We start from the raw sequence: 19,187 nt of genomic DNA on the forward strand, positions 1-19,187 counted from the left end.
TTATAACTAAAAGAAATAACTTATTTAAATATATTAAAAAGTAATAACTAAGTAATTATAATATAATAATACTTTTATTAATTTCTCGTTTTTTTAAAATATGCCTTATTTTTAACTAAAAAGTATGCGAAATTCTTAAAATTTCCTAAACCTAAGCCTATTTAGCCTACTTGATAAAGTATAATATAAGTTAAGTAGCTTAACTATTAAAGTAGAAATAGATAAAAGGAAAGGTCTATATATACGATGTCTAAGATAGATACGTGATTTAGCACGTAACGGGCACTTCGTAAAATGCGGTTACTGACCTTATTACGTAACAAAGTCTAACAGGGTAACGCATAGACATTGAATTAGGACAACATACAACCTGCACTCTAACTAGGCATTATAAGTATCGGAGGGTAATATTAAGCTAGCATAGTAAACGACCTCTGCCGTACGGACCCCCCTCCTGCATAAGGTAGGTTCACTATGAGGATAAGTACTAGCTTCTCACTCCCTCCTACATTCCATCAATCCTGCCAGATCGCCACGTCCCAGTAGAGAGTCTCATTAGCACCAGCTTCCTCAAAGATAAAAGTAGCGGAGTACTCCTATGATAGATTAGTACATTATCAAATAATCAACAAGAGCACTCTAGACCAACCTTATCATCATTATGCTGAATACGGCTAACGTCCGGGTAGTCGATATTGCCTACAACCTGCCAGTTGGGCAGGTTGGCAAGTTGTCCCTCGAGGTGGTGCGCATCTTCTGGCACTTTGACCCAAACGCTACCATCTGCTCCGTCTCCGTCGGCTCTGGGAGGAAGGCCTTGATCGTTGACTTCCTGGGCTTGGGCGAGGAGGTACTTGATACTGCCCTTCGGAATATAGATTATAGCAGGTACCGAGCCCCATCTATGCCCAGGGGGCGGTTCGAAGCGGCGGTCGATATTTCGGGCTCTGATATAAGCACGTAGGAGAGCGTTGATAAAGAGTTCGGCTGGGCAGAAGTCGGCTGGTAGGTCGGCAGACTCTGGCCCCATGTAGAGACCTTTAGTATCCCACGAGTAGACTGGCATTGTTATCTGAGGAGGCATTAGTACTGTACTGAAGATATGAGAATGTTACTATGACATACTGAGTGAGGAGATCTGAAAGTTCTCAGTTAATAGAGGCGAAGTTGAGAGAGACGAAGTTGAGACGAAGTTGATGAAGAGAAGTTGATTAAGAGAAAGTTAAGAGCAAATCAAGAGAAACGGTTGGAAACTTAAGTAAGATATGCCGGAAAATCTCAATGTTCAGAGTAGGGCTCAGGACCCCAGGCCCGGTTACCGACATGAATACAAAATCAAAAATCAAAAATGCTAGAAGGAAGAGAAATCTTATATAGGTAATAAAAGCACTCAAACAGTGGGCTAATTTGAGATTTATAAATGTAAGTAATCGTAACAAACCATAAGTTTTCAAAGGGGTATATCCTAATCCGTCTAGAGTTAGAAGACGAGGACCTATAAGAAATTGAAGTAGTAGGCCTAGTATTAAAAGCTAAGGGCCTAATTAAGTGCCTTAACGAATCTGCAAATATAAGTAGCAAAAGACGTAATAACGGCCGTGTTAAGAGTTCATGCCAGCTAGCCTGGTTGTGAATGTAACTCAAATATGGAAACCAAAGCTTTCCCTTCCCAGTATTACGGCATTAGGAATGACCTATTAACCCATGTAGTGGGCCATCTCCATATATATCATGAGATCATTAACGATGTTCTATATTAATGTTAACAAAGACCTAGATCAAGATGAAAAGATCTACTTACCTTGCCATCTGTACCCATGTGTACCGGATGATCATCCCAGTAGGTACCCTGTCCCTCGCCGACTTCTTCAAAGACGATGGTAGCTAAGCGGTTCTACTTAACGTTAGGAAACGCGTCTTTAGCTCATGAAAGAAAGACATACAATGTAAGAGAAATCCCTATACTCCTCTGCCTCATGCAAACAAACGTCCTCGTCGCTCATTGTGCCCTTTGAGTGCCAGCTGGATATTCCGTCAATATTTCCTGCAAGGTGCTTGGCGTCCTCTGGGATCTTGACATAGATCTTGACCAGGTTTTTGGGCAGGTTCGAGTCGAGCAACTGCACATGCTCGAGCAAGTACTTGATACTGCCCTGAGGGAGTGGGGCGAAGTTGACGTAGCTACCGCTATCTTCGTCGGAATCGGAGTCAGGGACGATGAGTTCTTCGGCTTCCATCTTCATAATATGGTTAATGGTAGACTGGAAGGCTTCGGGGGGACAGAAGTCCGCAGGTAGACCGTCGTGCTCTGGACCAGCGAAGTGATGGTCGGCATCCCAGAAGAAGTCCGGCATCGTAAGGATCTAAGTCAAGTTAGACTTTTACACAGAGAGGTGCTGATTTGGGATTTATAAAGCGCAATACACAGAACAAGAGCTAGTTTGAGATTTATAAAACGCAATACCTATGATAAGAGCTGGTTTGAGAAATATAAAAGCCTGCACTTACCAGTGATTGAGTAGGCTTTTATAAAAGCGTAGGATATCACTAATTGAATAATGGAAATTGTGTAACGAGGGCGAGTTTGAATCGCTCAGTGGAGCTGGGATATATTTTGATATATATATAGCTATTGACATATACCAATTTATAAATCCTAATTGAGGTAGCGACCAACGTCGTTAAGAGAGCGTAAATAGAAGGGAAAGGAGTGAATAGAAGAGAAAAGTGTGAACGGTAGAGAGTGAATGGTAGAGAGAAAGGAGTGAATGAAGACAGAAACGAGTGAATGAAGAGAGAAACGAGTGAATGAAGAGAGAAACGAGTGAATAAAGAGAAGAACATGAAGGGTACATGTCCAAAGATGGAGTGAGGTGAGAGACGATGCCACGAGAGATGTGCTATTGTCTGGGCCTAGGGTCTAGCAATCCCAAAACACATCATCCTGGCAGCTTCCTGGGTTGGTAACAAGTTCTAGAACCATCGTACGGAGCTTTTCGTTCCTACCCACTGCGGTTGATTCGGACATGCAGCTGCTGAAGGTGTCGTTGAATTTGATTGCATCGGCCCGGATGTGGGTGTCGCGGTCCAAGTATTTCCTCTCGACTGGATCATCCTTCCAGGTGCGGCTCTTGACCCTTTTAGAAAAGCTCCCAGCGGTAGTGAATTTGCAGAGTACGATAGGGCGTAGGTCAACGGGTATGTGCATCTTTTCGGTTGGCCATCCAACGAAGATACCAATTGCGGAATTGACGCCGGGCACCTGAACACCGCCACGTCGGGGCTCATCAACGACAACAACGGCCTCGGGGTCGTCGAGGATGGCGTCCTCGTGGTCGCTGTCGAGGGGTATGGGGTTGTTAGAGCGACCTGGGGTCACTTCCCGACGCTTTGCAGCCTCAGGCGAGTCTCCGACTACAAACGGGTTGTTGGAGCTGCCGGATGGAACGCGGGGCTGGCCTTCACGCCCGGCAGAGGGGGTAATATGTGGGCTTGGAGCCAGGCCCGGGCCGTAGGGTTGGCGCTCCCGGTTGAGGATCGGGAGATCATGCGAGCTCGGGCCTGGCCCCGCGTCCATCTGAACAGGATTGAGTCGATCACCCTCCGGGAGGTATTCGGCGTTTGGGTCAAGCTTGGAATCGAGCGCCAGGTGCACGGGAGTAGGCTGGTAGCCTCGCTTTCTCGGCTCATTGACGTTTGGGAAGACGTCCAGGCGAAAGACGCCGCCATCGCCGTACGGGAGTGAGGGAAAGAACGGATACGTTCGTTTAGCGTAGTAATTCTTGTATGCCCACTTGGCCTTGTTCGTGTCCAAGAGGAAATCGTATGCCTCCTGGGCTTGTGGCCAGTTTGGGAACGCGTGGGCCGTGACAGCAGCCCGCTTGTCGGGGTGGCAGTGGATCCAGATACGGCGATGTTTTTGTGAGAGCAACTTCTTCCATTCCTCGTCTCCGATCTTGTTGGGGTCGTCGACGCAGACATCGAGGGCATCGAACGGGTTGAAGTCTGGGACTCCTTGGGGGGCAGACGAAGATGAAGCCATGGTTGCGTTGAGAGATGGGTTGTGTAGTATTCAAGAGATAGAAGTTTGAGAGTTGAGATCTGTAGTGTTCAAGAGATAGAAGACGGGTTCTGCTAAATACAATTGCATCGTACCTTAGAGCGTCTACGCCCATCTATTTATCATATCTCTTCTGCTACAGAGGTGGATTGGACTTCAAGCAAGTCCACGAAGGTTGAGTTTTCGCACGGCCCGACGGACTCAACCACCGGCACATCTGCTCACATCTCGATGTTCCACCGTCGCTCTTCCTCTAAACGACTCTCGTGCGCCCTTGCTTACAGACAATGGCATTCAATAGAAGAGCGCGGCTGGGCGTCGTCTCCAGTCGTGTTCGTATCTGAGCCCGGTCCTTAGGAAGGTATGTGTACATTGGACAACATGAACAACGACAAAGGGCTCTAGATTGAATGCTCCGTTCTGGGAACATCTCTCCTTGGCTCCCACACACAGACCACTGGCATCGCTTCTCTTTACCAATCGCGACGATCCGTGAAGCAGATCGCACGACACACCTTAACACGTCCCAAGACAATCACACTGGCATGCAATACAAGCGCAGCTGGTCGTCGCCTCTACTCATCTTCGTATCCAAGCCCGGTCCTCAGGAAGGTATGTGAACGTTAGACAACATCAACAACGACAAAGGGCTCTAGATTGAATGTTCCGTTCTGGGAACATCTCTCCCTGGCACAGACATTACAGTCGTTCTCTCAGAATCTGGATGGGTCGAGTGGCCACTGGCCCACGGGCATCGCCCGCACACTCAGTCGTCCTGGGCCAACGTGTCCTCGACTCCTTCCTCTCACGCAACGCATCTTCCAACATCTGCCAACGTGTCCTCGACTCCCTCCTCTCACGCAACGCATCTTCCAACATCTGCCAACGTGTCCTCGACTCCCTCCTCTCACGCAACGCATCTTCCAACATCTGCCAACGTATCCTCGACTCCCTCCTCTCACGCATCTTCCAACGTATCTATCTTTGCGCCTGACGAACAGAAGCATGCGACAGCTGTGCCGTTTGAGATTTATAAAGTCGAGCCAGCCTTTTACAAATCTCAAATGAGTGCATCACGAAAAGGGACCCGTTGCCGAATGTCAAGATAGCGAATCATTCTTTTTAGACCCAACGGCCAAAATTATATCCTACAAGAGGGACTGCTCCCCTAGTGGGAGTCTAAGTCCAAGAAATTGCGGTTCCTCGTCAACCAAATCTAGGCTCAAAGCCAGAAAGAACCAAACCAAATAGACCATTCCACCCAGATCCATCCTACCAAGTGCGGTCGCGCAGCTGAAGCTCGTTCCTACCCTTTCTCGCCGACATAGTGGTCGACTCGAACGGGTTGAAGGCGTCTTTACCCTTGCCCTTCTTACCCTTGACGGGCGTGGTCGTCTCGTCGATGCCCAGCGTCTTGAGGAGCTCTGCTCTCTCCTCGTTATTGATGAGGCGAGGGTCGATGGCGGTGAAGTAATCGAACTTGGTCGCGTCCTCGGGGTCGAGCTCAGGGGCCCTGCCAACGAGGATATCCCTCGTCATTTTCATGGTGGGATTCCAACGCTTAGCGATGGAACTCATCGTATCGACATCCTCGAAGTCTTCAGGGTGCGCAATGAGCCATTGGGCGACTGCCGAGAACAGGTAGCCCTCTTGGCATACCTCCGGCTTGTTCAGGTGCTTCCAGGGGCGGTACGTTCTGGGATAATAGTTAAAGGGGGCGCCCACGTAGATTCTCAGCACCTCGAACGCGCAGACGGTGCGCAGGCTCCCAGTGATGCGGGCGTCGATGGCGGCCTCCGCCTCAACCGTGCTCACATAGGCTCGCATGTTCTTCGTCTCCAACCAAGGGTCAAAGGTAGATTGGGTCTGGAGGATCTTCCAGGATACCTTTTCCTTTTGACCCAGACGCCAGAGACGACCGATCACCTGGCACTGCAGGCCGAAATTGGGACAGTTCTCCATGATCACGCCGTGGTGGCACGCATTGTGGTAGTTCACCCCGAATGCAGCCAACAAGGACGACGTAACCATCACGTCCACCTTCGTGTTCGGGTCGTTGAAGTCGGCAATCATGCGGTCTCGCTCAGACTGGTTGTTGCTGGAGCGAATAGCGAGGGTCTCGAGGCCACAAATCCGGAACAGAGCCGCCAGCATCCTGCGTTCCACACGTCAGTACAAGTCCGCATATTTAATAGCAGCGCACATGGGGGCAGGGGGCCCATTTGAGATTTACAAATCCCACCCACCTCGGATATATAAATCTCAAATGGAGCACTGAGCGGAGAGCAAAACTTACATGGAGGTGAGGGGGTTGACCGTGTAGAACAGACAACGCTTGCCTTCTTCACTCAACTTCAAGGCGTACGAGAGGCACCATGCCGCCTTGGGAGACTTGGCAATGACCCAACGGGCCAGCAAGACGGCGTCCACTGGGCACCCCATGTCGGGATCGGTTCGGGTGGCGAAGTAGTAGTACTGGAGACCGTGGGTGACATCCTTGGAGATGACGTTGTTGACCTCCTTGACGCCGGCCGTGGGCGCGGGTCTACGCTTGGCCTTGGCGCGCTGAAGGCGAGCCGCCTCCGCCTCGGGCTTGGGGCCGTCGTTGCTGGCGCCCTCGACTATTCCGTCATCGTCTTCTTCTCTTCGCTGCGACCTCTCCCTGGCGTCGTCAACCGCCTTCTGGTGCTTTGCGTGCGTGCTTAGGCTCGCACCTCCCAATGACTGGAGCTTGCGGGCTCCTGCAGCATCCATCGTCGCCCGCGCCATGCGCCTCGAGGGGTCGGTTAGTGTAGCGAATCGGAGGTCGGTGCTGACTAGCGACGCGTTGCGCATTGCAGCTAGGTTGATCCGAGGCTTGTCGTGCCTCTTCACAGTCCCTCCACCGCCGATGGTTGGAAGGATATCGCTGGGTGGCGGGGAGATCAAGTCGTTGTTGTATGTCGAGATCAGCCTGTCCAGCCTCTTCACGTCCTCCTTGCGGAGGGGTGCAACCTCAACCGTCTCGACATCGCAGGCCGGCATATCCTCGCCTGGGCACGTGGTGCGCCCGTCAGGAAGCACCATCGGCGTCAGCATCCCCCGGCGAATCTGACACTGGGCCAGGGCGTGCTTCACGGCAGTAGACGTGAACTCCACATTGAAGCTGAGCATCTTGCCGTACTCCATGAAGTTGTGCGGGTTCAGGAGGTACACCGGCAGGCCGCCTTCCATCGCCGCCCGAAAGCCTTCGCGCCTGGCAATCTGCTGCTGGGTTGGCGGCTTCGGCTGCGCTCCCGAGGCCTCCTCCTGCGCCTCGGCGCCCTCGGTCATCCCCAGGAGCGAGCTGATGGGCACACCCAGTTCGATCATCGCCTGAGTGTCGCGGCGCTTGAACGCGTCGACGTACTCATCACTGTAGATCACCTCGAGGTGATCGTGCTCGATGGCGCCCGCCGCTTGATAGCCAAAGGCGCTGTCCTACAGCGCCAATAGGTATCCATGCAGGTCCCTGATGCTTGAGACCGTGGGGGTTGCTGTGACGATCCAAGTGAAGTGCTTCGTGAACTTCTCGCACATGATGTATGCCAGGGAACCCGGGTCCTTCAGCGCATGGCCCTCGTCCTCGATGAGGCCAAAGAGGCGGATTTTGCACGGAAGGTCAAAGTTTGTCTTCCTTGTTGCCACGGAACCCTTGGGGCGAGTCGTGCCCTCCATCTCGATGTCGCCGTCGTTATCCACCTCCGGGTTCTGCGCGTCGTCTTCGCCTGGGATGTCCTCCTCCTCCTCAGAGTCTTCAGGGTCGGCTGCACCCTCCGTAGAGCGCGCATCGGTCTCGGCCTCAACGTGCTCTCGACGGTCGTTTTCCAGGAGTCGGCGGTTGTTGGTTGTGTATGACATCAGAATGATGTTCGACGCGGTCTCGGGCTTATTGCGCTCAGCCTTCAAGCGGTCAAAGAGCTTGACCAGGCCCTTCGTCTTGTCCAAGGTCTCCTTTACCCTATGCTTGGGTGCAGTCTTCGGCGTTTGGTAAAACACGTGCACCTTAAAGAGGTGGTAAAAGTTCTCCTTGATGACCTTAAAGGTCTGGTCAAGGACGGAGGCTGGCATCACAATGGCTGACGGGTAATACCTCCACTCGGGGTCGCCCTCGTGCTCTATGACGTGGCGGCGAATGGCCTCCGCAAGCGCATACAGCGCCGTCATCGTCTTTCCAATGCCGCACTCGTTGGCGAGGATGGCGCCGCGGATCGGATGCTTGAGCTGCTCCAGGAGCCAGTCAATGTCTACTAACAGTTAGTTACGGTTCCGGCAATAGCAGGCTGAGAGCCGAGAGAGGGCCCATTTGAGATTTATAAAGGTGTGCCAGATATATAAATCTCAAATGGGGATTAGATATGTTAACTTACCTCTGATCTGGTGCGGCTTGAGGACGAAGTCTGGAAGGTCCTTGTTGATCGGGCACTTGTCCCAGGTGGCACCCTCGGGGGCGATTTGGAAGCCGGCCACAATGCTAGCCAAGTCTTTCGGCTCTGGAATGTTGCCGCCCATCAGCCGGCGAGATTCTCGCAACCGGGCCATGTCCTCGTCTCCCTCTAGCGCGCTGGCGTTGTACATGTCGGGGGCTTCCTCGCGCAACTCGTTCCGGTCCTTCGCCAACTGGTGCCTGACAGCCTCTTCACCTTCGCCCGCAGAGACGGCCAGCAGCCGAGTGTCGCCGCCTCCCATCGTAGGGAGATCGTTACCGACTCGCTCGTGCTTCTGAACATTGGCAAAGGTGTTAGCGGCGCCAATGAGGTAGTCGATCTGGGCCTTGCTGAGCTTAGCCACGGCCGGCTTGGTGCCGGCTTCTTCGATGGCACACTTGATCTTCCGGCTGGGCTGGAAGAGGCTGAAGACCTTGTACTGCTGATCTGCGGCAATCGCCTGCCTCAAGGTGTTCTTCTGGTACTCTCTCAAGTCGGAGGAGTAGGTCGCCTCGTACTGCTCCAGCTGCTCCTGCATTCCCATCCGCTCGAGGTTCTCCTTGAAATGGCGATGCTTGTCGTCCTCGGTTTCCGACTCGGAGCCGTCGTCGTCATCGTCTTCAGTGGCCGCCAGCACCTGCTCCATCTCGATAGAGGCCTCAGAGGCGATCTGCGCGCCGGTCAACTCCTGGTTGCCTCCCTCCGCGGCTTCCTTTGCATCATAGAACCCGGCCCATGCCACCGTTGCGGTCTGGGCAGCCTTGCGGGTCCAGGTGACGGGATCGGCACTGCGGCGCCGATACAGAAAGAGCATGAACGTAAAGTACGCACGCATCCAGTCCTCGTGGGAATGGCCCCAGATGAAGTGTTTAGGGTCCTTTGGCAAGCGTTCCGCCTTCGTATTTCCCTCCCATTCTCTGAACACGTTGGGGAAGTGGATCAAGAGAGCCCACATGCACATGGCGACGCTGGCTTCCTAAGCCACTTCGTCATATGTCACGTTCTCGTACTCGTCCATAGGGAGGATGTTGAACTCCGGGTTCTTGGTAACGAGGAGAGAAGGGTACTTTTCCTTGTACTGGGTCTTGAGCTTGAGACGGGGGTGGTGCACTAGCTCACGGACGTAGTCCAGGACTCGGTTCTTGTTGGGAACTGTGGGAGTGGGCCTCTTCGCCTTCTTGCCGTCCCCATCGGGCTGCGCCGGCTCGTCTATACCAGCCTGGGCCGAGTAGGTTTCAAGGTAAGGCTTTAAAAAGTGCTGGAGGACTCGGGCAACTTCACTATGTTAGCACCTGGTAGCAAGGAGGCGGGGGCGCCATTTGAGATTAATAAAACCCTGGCTCGGAGTTTTATAAATCCCAAATGGCGCCGCTGCGATGGGGTGAACTTACCATGGAGGTCGAGGAATTCGTTCAGCTCGTACATCTGCGTTAATCCGAGATAAGGCAACACGAAACAGCCCCTGGAAGAGTTATAGCTGTTCGCTGCGAACAAGGCCTGTGCCCCAATGAGACCCGTCTTGTATGGTCGTTTATTGACGTCCCTCCCAGCGTCGCGGAACTCGGCCATCAGGCCAGGGCGCGCTTTCTCCAACGCACCCGAAGGAGGGTAAGTTCGGAACTTGAATTTGCCTCGCGCAACGAAGTCCTTGCAGTAGAGCTTCTGGGAAGGAGGGAGCCCAAAAAACCAAGCATCCGCGTCCATGTTGTGCTTGTTCAGCTCCTCCTTCTCCTTCTTGGAGAACCTGGTCTTGGTGATGGCGGGTGCGAACTTCCAGGGCTTCAATGGGCGAGACCAGGCAGGGACACGGCCTGCAATGACATCTGGGTGGTTCGCGTCAATGACATCTGCCCTGTCGGTGGCCTGATCGTCGTCCTTGTCGAGTTCGGGACCCAATTCGCTCTCGCTGTGGGAATCGCTCTCGTTGCCGCTGGGCACGTCTTCTTCAGCTGCGGCTGGATTTGCGCTCGACTGGCCTGAAAGCCTGGCGCTCTTCCGCGGAGTGTCGGCTTTGGCGCTGCGATTGCGCTTCTTGCGGGCTACCACTTCACCCATATTCGCGTAGTTTGGGGTGTTCGGCTCTAGAGTGCGCAACTAGTCGAGGGAGGATTGTTGGAGTGAGGATTGTCGAGAGGAGGATTGTCGGGAGGAGGATTGTTGGGAGGAGGATTGTTCGCGTGGTTGGTATTCTGCGCAACTAGTTATTAGCAAAGTAGGCTTGTGGGTGATGCCAATTGAGATTGATAAAAGCCTGGCTGAGAGCCCAATTGAGATTGATAAAAGCCTGGCTGGGAGAGCCCAATTGAGATTGATAAAAGCCTGGCTGAGAGAGCCCAATTGAGATTGATAAAAGCCTGGCTGGGAGAGCCCAATTGAGATTTATAAAGGGGTAGACTCACGAGTATGGGGTTTGGCTTTTGTGAAAGCTAGGGGAGGGAGGATTGTTGGCGTAGGCTTTTATAAAAGCCTGCGATCGATTTGGGGGAGATGCGGAAAAGATGGTTGGAGGAGGAATGGATTGAGGTCACACAAGGGAGATATATTGGGCTGGGTGGCCCGTGCACCGGCTGGGTGGCCTTTATCAATCTCAAATGGGCCTCGGGGCGCAGACGCGAGTGGGGCGACGAACCGTGGGGCGCTCGCGCGGGATGGACCCACAAGACAAGAGGTGTGTGCGGCTCTGAAAAGGTGGGGGAGGGGTAAGGCTGAAGGTCTGTCCGGGATGTGAGCCTCATGTGTGAATGCAGTGTTTTGAGGAGAGCTGGAGTTGGAAAGACTAATAAGTCTCTTGAATCGTCCAAATCGAATTGCTATACGGCTTGGAAGAACTTTTACTTGTTTTCTCACGGAATTGGCTGCTTACTGCGGACTACGGAAGTCGTGAACTAATTATGTTGATTATTATGTAGAAGTTAATAATAAATGATACTGTGATTAGACAGAATAATACCGTGAAGCAGCGCACGTTGTGAATGCGCGTTGCCACGATATATACTCACTATCTCTATCTATCTGAAGTTATATATCAGAATATTAGACGTCTTAGGTCAATACTGGCTATGTAGTAGTCTCGGGATAATCGCTGTTGCTATTAAATTCGCGAGGGGCCCCGTGATTGTTAGCTCCTTGTCCGCCAAGATACTCCACTTCGTAATCGCTATTATAAGGACTTGGATTGACTGTACGAGTAGACTATTAGCCGGAGCCCGTCATACATATTAGCACTGAGCACTACATACTACGCTATAGTCATGGTTTCACTGTGATCTAGTGGGAAGCCTCTGGCCCAGAGGCCCATTCGAGATTTATAAATTCCAGGCCCTTGCGCTTTATAAATCTCAAATGGGCCCTCGGGCGCCCTCCGCAGGCCGGGTGCCGTTTGAGATTTATAAAAGTCTAGATTTTTGCGCTTTATAAATCTCAAATGGGCCCTCGGGCGCCCTCCGCAGGCCGGGTGCCGTTTGAGATTTATAAAAGTCTAGATTTTTGCGCTTTATAAATCTCAAATGGGCCCTTGGGCGCCATCAAAAAAACCGATGCGAGTTTTCTGCTAAATCCTCAATTCCCCGCGCCCAAAGTGTCCTCTACCCGACGAAAAGCGAACATTAGAAGTAGCGGGATCTGCTTAGAAGGAGTCACGTGGGAGAAACGAAAACCCGCTTCGCTGACGAGAATCCATCATATCCCAGTCGTCCGGAAAGGTCAAGACCGTCGCTCTTTGGAGCAAGAACAAGGATGATTTGACCAAGCAACTTGGCGGGCTCAAGACCGAGCTCGGTCAGCTCCGCATCCAGAAGATCGCCTCTTCCGGTAGTAAGCTGAACAAGATGTGCTCTTGGTCTAAGTCTTTTAATCCCGAGTCAATTAGAGGAATCGTTAATTGAGAAAGAAGACCGAGAGAGCTGACCGGTGAAAAGTTCCGCTCTACAGCCACGACATCCGCAAGTGGATCGCTCGCGTCCTTACCGTCATCAACTCCGAGCAATGATACGCAAGAGGGATACTTTTATGTATTTCTATTTGAATAAGTTGAGCCACTTTACCACACTCTATGCCCATTACTACGCGCTCTAATTCGTGACGCGTTCTATTTGAGATTCGTATGTCTAGACTTTTGCTCTTTATAAATCTCAATTGGGCCATTGGTTACTCTCCGTCGCCTGATTCTCACGTCGGGTTAGCTAAGGGTCTGTTCAAGATTTGTGCAAGTCAAGATGTGTACAAATCTCGAATAGGTCACAAGTTACACTCTAATGATACTGGGAAATTCGTATTCTCAGTGTCAAGCAGCTTCAAGGTGAGGTTTGGTATAAGTCAGTTCAAGTAGATGTATTTATGTTTATCTAAGTGTCTATGAGAATTGGGTCCTTGGTGCCGCATTACTGTGCCGGACTCGCGGCGGTCTATCTTTGACTGGTATGTAGCACTTGAGCTGGCGTATGAGACATGGGTCGCGCTGCGGTAGGGACGCGACGCGTCGGCGCCCATTCCTTGCCTGCTCCCTTGCCTGCTCCCTTGTTTGACATGCTCCCGGACTCTTGGCGGGCCCTTGCGGTTGGGCAGTCTCGTCGGTTTCGATCATTACCGGGCGGCGTCCACTAGCTTCTTGATGTCGTTCGCTGTCCATACCTCGCTGTAGCAGGTGGGGATGGGTGTAGCGTCCGTTCTGGGCTCTTCTTTCGGGTTCATGCTCACCTTGAGCCCTCCCCTGGGATCGATGACTGTGCAGAGGAGGGCCCTGGAAGACGGCGCGTTTCCTTGCTTAGATAGTCCGCCGTTCTCGGCCGGGTAGGGGAACGTGGTATGATATGCGAAGAAGAGCTCTCTGTGCTTCTCCTCGAACGTGGCGACCCAGTCGGCGCTCCCCTTGGACGCGTCTCTGACCCTGGAGGCGATGGCGTCTCGCGCGCTCCGCCAGAAGCGTCGCCAGTCGTTGTCCTTGAAGGTGGTCTGCGGCTGAAGTCTCGTGGCGCCGATAGAGGGGTCGTAGGGAAGGTCTTCCCATGTGAATTCCCAGAACTGATCGAGCGTCCTCCACTTCACCGTGCGATTGGACCCGGATTTGATGGCTAGCTGGCCGCATTCGGTGATGTAGTGTTGAAGTGCAGGGAATGTAAAGGAGATGGTATCTCTGTCGATCCTCTGTTGCTGCTCTTTTGGCCTGTTTTTGAATATCATGCTTTCGAGCGCGGCTTTGCGATAGCGGCGGAGGATGAGGTGCGAGATGAGTGTGAGGATGACCTTGACCTTGGCGCTTTTCTTGTTCGTGGCCAAGAGATGGAGCAAGAGGGAGAATAGGCTCTCTGGCGAGTCTTTGACCGCGAGATACTTGGTCTTGCCGACGCTCGTCCTCAGTCCCGGGATGCTAAAGTCGGACTCCATTGTGAGATGTAGCCGGAGGTTTTCCCAGTTGATGATCCTCTTGGGGATGAAGCCGAAGCCTTGTCGTTCGATGGTGGCCAGGAGGCCGAGGCCCCTCTTCCTCTCGGCTCCAGGCGTGTGCGGCAGCGGCCCGGAGATAGGGTCTAGGTTGTGGGGATTCATTATGATATAGCGGAAACGCGGGTTGATAGGGTCAATAAAGGACCGTGCAAGCGTCACCAGAGTCGCATAGAGGAGCGACGCGGTCGGGGGCACGGTCTCGCCACGGTGGTGGATAGAGACGAGGTCCATCACATAGGCGTAGAAGCCGATGGTGCGGTGGACGAACCGCCAGTACTTGGGGGAGGGAATGCAGTAAAACGCGGCGTTGCCGACCGGCCTGGGCCTCCGGGCAGTGGAGGGGCCCTGGGCAGTGGAGGGGCCCTGGGCCGCGGGGTCGCTGGGCGGGGGATTCGGAGGTCTGGCCGGAAACGTGAACTCGTCGCGGGCGAGCCAGGTCTCGTCCTCGATGGCAACCAGTCTCGCTAGGGAGTTTGTGCACCGCCACTCCGCTCTCCATGAGAAATGGCGCCTGTCGTTGGATTTCACGGACTCCTGGAAGAACCTGTGGGACTTGGACAAGAGCTCGTCAAATTGCTTCCGCGACAAGACGGCCTCTGATGATTTAGAGATCATCCGGATCATGACGCTGTCGGAGTACCCGCCGTGGAGGAGGACCTCGCTGCTATATGGCTTCTTCCCGGCCGCGTCTAACACCTCTTTGGCAACGGTATAGCTTTGGAAATAGTTGAGCCCATGTCTCCGGAGCTCGCCGGCGGGCTCCGTGGTCAGGCTTGCAGAGTCTCGGAGGAGATTGACATTGTAATGGTGGTGCTGGCCCCCGCGGATCTTGTATAACCCCAGCGGGGTTGACTCTGTGGGTGGAAAGATGGACCCAAGGGCTTCGTCCACTTGGCCGTAGAGGAACCTGAGGGTATTAACCTGGCAGCACCTTCGGGCGAGGAGGATAGTGGCCTGCTCATGCGCGCCGGGCGACCACTCAACGGCGATATCGAGGAACTGTGGTTGCTTAGCATCGTGGATGACGGACGGTTCGACAACCTGGCGTTGTTTTGCCCAGAAGTTTGCAATACAACATTCTAAATTACGTGCGCCGCCGTGCCGGACTTTGGTGTTCTTAGTATCGAGTAAGAAAAAGAAGTCCTTGAGCATAGGCGCCGAAACCGCATCGGCCTCGGGATCATCGCCGTCGGGGTTGGGTGTTAAATTAGCCAGAGTGGACTGGAGGCTTGCACTCAGCTGGGGAAGGAGGGAGGACGGGAGAGGGAAGCCGTAAGGAGGGAGACCGCCACGCGTCGATGTGTTCCGGGAGAAGCTGGCCTTATTACGGATATCCTGGTAGGATAGCGCGATATGGCCCATCATCGATTCGGGGAATGTCGCCGTCACACTCGGTATCATGATCTCGTCATAGAATATACGATGTTCGTCCTCTGTGAGCTGCGTTGCGCCATTCTGGCTACTGGGTCGTGACCTCGTACAGTGATAGATGCCGGGGAAGAAGATATATATCGTCTGTCCTTGGATGGACCCAAAGTAAGTATGCGGGATCCGGTGGAGCTGTATGTTCTCGAGCTTATTCGTGGTCGGGTTATTGACGGGATACGTGATATGTACGCTTCCGTGGAGCTTCCTTACGGGCTGGCGGATTGGCGTGTACTCGATAGAATCTTTAAATGCTTGGATATCTTGGATAATGTTCAGGAAGCTGTCAACGTCGAACTTGGCACGATGGATCTGGGTATCGGCGTCATGGTCGACGTCTAGAGATACGTTAAGTTCTGAGGATGAGCTTTCGTGAGGTGTCCCACAGGCAATGGCTTCGAGCATGTTTCTGTTAGGGAGCATGTTCCGGCTAGGGAACCGTTGTTGGAAGTGAGATAGCGGTTCCTGGCGATCCAGTCCGATGCCCTTGACCTCTTTCTTCCAGGAAGCGTTCTTTGTCATGTGCCTCGTAAGCTCTGTAAGGCCGCAAGGGCCGGCATCACTCGGGGCATCCGGGGACGACGTCCGGTAACGAGGTCGTGGCCTATCTTGTGGTATATGGTGGGCGTAGCATGAAACGAGGCCGAGGCGGGCAATGGTAACGATCCTTCGGGCGAGTCTGGATTGCGGGGTAAGGCTCTCATCTTTTACCCAGCTAGCGATCAGATCCCTATTGATATAGCTAGGTAGGTCTTGTGGGTTGGGGGTATAGATGGTTGAAGGTGCAATGGTGGAGAGTGCGTCGTCGCTGTCGGCATCACTATCTGCGATCTCTGGTTGTGTAAGACGCGTTGGGGAGACCGGTTCCTGGTCCCGGGGGTCGACCTCCTCCTCGTGGAGGTCCTGGGGGTCGACTTCCTCGTGGAGGCTCTCGTAAGAGTCGTTATTACGGGTCTCGTCGTTATCGGGGGCGGAGTTAGCGTCCCAGAGGTCGTAAAGGGATGTAAGGACAACGTTGGCTGCAGTAGAGCCCGGGGGGAGGCTCTCCTGCGGGGCAGTGGCCCGGCCTTGGGCTAGGCCCTGGCTTGCATCGTTTGCGGGGCCGGACATAGCAAGGGTGCGCTGTGCGTTATGCGTGCGGCCTAACTAAGAGGGAGGCTAGGTGATCTTAGCGACGGGACTAAAGTAGCTATTGACCGGGGATTGATAAAGACGTGGGGAATAAAGGATAAAGGACTGCTCATGGCCCAGATTTGCTTGCTTTAATCAAGATATCATCGGGCTTTTGTAACTCTCCGATTCTTTACAATATGGGCTCTTTTCTTCTAAAGCATCTTTGATAGGGCCTATTAGAATTGTTGGGTTGTAGTGTACCAGCGCACCTGCCTCCCTTGTGATCTCGTTCTGAGCCCTAAAGCTAACCCTAAGACTTGGAATGGACGATCTGGCCTCTGTGGGTGGCTGGGATCGTATGGGCACAGGTCATTGCCTCTAAGCTAGTCAACGGCTACTTTGTTGAATACCTCAGCCACTGATAACGACGTGTCACTTCGCCCATTAAGACTGGCTATATGAGAAATTAATATGCCATTACTTGGAATGCAGGGGCTGTCCTCGGTGTATCTTAACTATTCTAGGCTAGATACCTTCCACCTATACCCAATCATAGACCCGTATCCCTAGACATCTGAGCCAAGTGCGTATGCATGTCTGAAATCACCTAGGACCCCCTTACAGGCTTGCATTATTTCATTATTATTAAGAAAAGTAAGTATAGGGAAAGTGCACTTGAGCGAGGGAGAGGTGCCCGTTTGAGATTCATAAAAGCGAATATTATTATGATTAGATCTTCATAAATCTCAAATGGGCTATGTGGCGGTTCTTGTTTTAGAATAATATGAAAAGTAAGCTTAATAATACTTTTATGAGGGTTGGTATTGCGGCAATATCGAGATTAATGAGGAATGTAGGTAATGAGACAGAAATATTGCGAATGAGTTAATGGTGGATGGGGAGTTTAGCACTCCCCCTCCCCTCTTCCACCCTCTACTCTACTCTCTCTTTTTTTACCTTTTTACTTACGTTCTTACATACTCTCAGCTTCATGATGAGGCCTTTGAAGCGAAAAACAGTGCATTTCAATGAAATTGTCTTTGGGAAACTGCCGGATAACTCTACAGAACAGAGATATCTGATGCCACAAGATAACAGAGACTCAAGCGTGGCATCGTCTGGCCTACCAGCACGTTCACCATCAAAGTCGACATCTCCAAGGCCATTACAAGATAGCGACCGGTTCTGGAAACTGATCTCTAAGTTTGGAGAGGATCCAGACCGACATAATAAGACGAATGAGTACGTGGTTTATATTGCGAAGCTGGCGGTAGTCTTGGACGATTTGGGCTGTGATTGGGGCGTCGTCCGTAAGTACTTCTGACTTTTGATACAAGAGCGAGCCTAATACTTAGGAATAGAAGACCAAGTCAGAAAAATAATCGAACGGCATAAAGAGAAGACCTCGAAGGCGCAGCTAGACAATAGCCCTAACGATGGCAAAAGTACGAAATCTCCCGAACCCGCAGTTACCGTAAGACAAGAAAGAGAAGATACATCTATCAGTGAAGCGACCGAGAGTGACGAGATTAGAAAGGAGGTACAAGAAACATCTATAACTATTCCACAAAAGAGGAAGAGAAGAGATACTCATGGACAGGCGGCTGTATTGCCTAATACACCCGATATAGCCAGGACGACTGTACGAGCACCTAGGACGCTTGAGGCATTAAAAGAAAAGATCGAAGAAAAGGATGTGTCAGAAAGAACGTCAGAGTCCTGGACAGCGTTCCAAGATATGAGGAGGGAGCTGGGAGAGGGGAACCTCAAACTACAAGAGGATGATTATTATCATATTGGCGAACTTTTCTTTTGCCGGATGTTTGGAGAAGCCTCTAAAGATCGTTTATACTGCTTGTTAGCCGAGTGCGAAGCAGTCTCCTCTTCAGTAAGTGACGCAGTCCTGAAGGTTGAAGGACTTGCGGATACGCTTGTTGGATTGGAGTACCCGAAATTGGCTTCTTTAGTCAAGCAGTGGGGGAGTGTTGTGAATATGTCTACTGGGGCAAGGACAGCTTCTGTGCAGATCCGGACACACATACAACAATATGAGCTTTGGAAGTCATGGGTCGACTTGAAGGATCTTTATTCACAGGGCGGGCCCGAGGCACTACGGTTACAAGGCTTCTTACAAGAGAATGGTTTTGTGACTGGCCAGGGGAAGGGCATTGATAGCTGCTTAGCGAGCTATTTTACGAAGGAGCTGGGCCTGGAAAAGGAGCGAGGATTTTCGGACACGATTTATCAGTTTACTGCGCTGGGGATTCTGGTTGATATACTAGGATTAGGCGTTTTGATATTTCTACCAAAGAATATCGACTCGTGGTATAAGCAGCTAAAGGCTGGGAAAGAACGGGGAGGTCTCGGTTCACTGAAGAGGAAGAAGATGGAGTTAGTTTGTGGTTCATTAGCGAAGAGGGTACCGTTTATACAGGACCTATGTGATGCAGCGAAAGCGAGTATAGTAGATAGGATTTTGGCAGAAAAGAATCCTGAGCCGACGAAGGCTCTACAGTGGATTCAAGAAGGAAAGTCGAAACGGAAGGTAATGGATTTGCCATTACTTTCATTTGTTGAGGGGATTAAAGTAGGAAACATAATTGAAGTTGACTAGGCATTTGATACTTAAATTCTTTCACTCGCCAATGGCGAGTGAAAGGTTGGCTCGAGCATTTGACACTCAAATTCTTTCACTCGCCATT

At 52.0% G+C, this 19,187-nt stretch overlaps 5 protein-coding genes across 5 annotated transcripts; 2 read left to right on the plus strand and 3 right to left on the minus strand.

Moving 5' to 3' along the window:
* Nucleotides 1-1,697: 1,697 nt before the first annotated feature.
* Nucleotides 1,698-4,042, minus strand: CCOS01_17081 (uncharacterized protein; the record flags this gene model as incomplete). Its single annotated transcript, XM_060465215.1, has 4 exons — nucleotides 1,698-1,751; nucleotides 1,802-1,894; nucleotides 1,944-2,363; nucleotides 3,011-4,042. The coding sequence occupies 4 exons, from the start codon at nucleotides 4,040-4,042 to the stop codon at nucleotides 1,698-1,700; spliced, it is 1,599 nt and encodes a 532-aa protein (XP_060304224.1).
* A 563-nt stretch (nucleotides 4,043-4,605) lies between these two features.
* CCOS01_17082 (uncharacterized protein) lies at nucleotides 4,606-5,054 on the plus strand (the record flags this gene model as incomplete). The annotated part of the gene is made up of 2 exons (XM_060465216.1): nucleotides 4,606-4,672; nucleotides 4,831-5,054. The coding sequence occupies 2 exons, from the start codon at nucleotides 4,606-4,608 to the stop codon at nucleotides 5,052-5,054; spliced, it is 291 nt and encodes a 96-aa protein (XP_060304225.1).
* Nucleotides 5,055-5,332: 278 nt separating this feature from the next.
* Nucleotides 5,333-10,560, minus strand: CCOS01_17083 (uncharacterized protein; the record flags this gene model as incomplete). The annotated part of the gene is made up of 6 exons (XM_060465217.1): nucleotides 5,333-6,215; nucleotides 6,357-7,519; nucleotides 7,583-8,325; nucleotides 8,449-9,400; nucleotides 9,506-9,771; nucleotides 9,897-10,560. 6 exons carry the CDS (start codon nucleotides 10,558-10,560, stop codon nucleotides 5,333-5,335), a joined length of 4,671 nt encoding a protein of 1,556 aa, XP_060304226.1.
* Nucleotides 10,561-11,929: 1,369 nt separating this feature from the next.
* CCOS01_17084 (ribosomal L29 protein) lies at nucleotides 11,930-12,493 on the plus strand (the record flags this gene model as incomplete). Its single annotated transcript, XM_060465218.1, has 3 exons — nucleotides 11,930-11,959; nucleotides 12,195-12,334; nucleotides 12,436-12,493. 3 exons carry the CDS (start codon nucleotides 11,930-11,932, stop codon nucleotides 12,491-12,493), a joined length of 228 nt encoding a protein of 75 aa, XP_060304227.1.
* Nucleotides 12,494-13,086: 593 nt separating this feature from the next.
* Nucleotides 13,087-16,482, minus strand: CCOS01_17085 (uncharacterized protein; the record flags this gene model as incomplete). Its single annotated transcript, XM_060465219.1, has 1 exon — nucleotides 13,087-16,482. One exon carries the CDS (start codon nucleotides 16,480-16,482, stop codon nucleotides 13,087-13,089), a length of 3,396 nt encoding a protein of 1,131 aa, XP_060304228.1.
* Between the last annotated feature and the right edge of the window lie 2,705 nt (nucleotides 16,483-19,187).

This window comes from Colletotrichum costaricense (assembly GCF_030867565.1).
Source record: "Colletotrichum costaricense strain IMI 309622 chromosome Unknown Scaffold_41.1, whole genome shotgun sequence".
Lineage (NCBI taxonomy): Eukaryota > Fungi > Ascomycota > Sordariomycetes > Glomerellales > Glomerellaceae > Colletotrichum > Colletotrichum costaricense.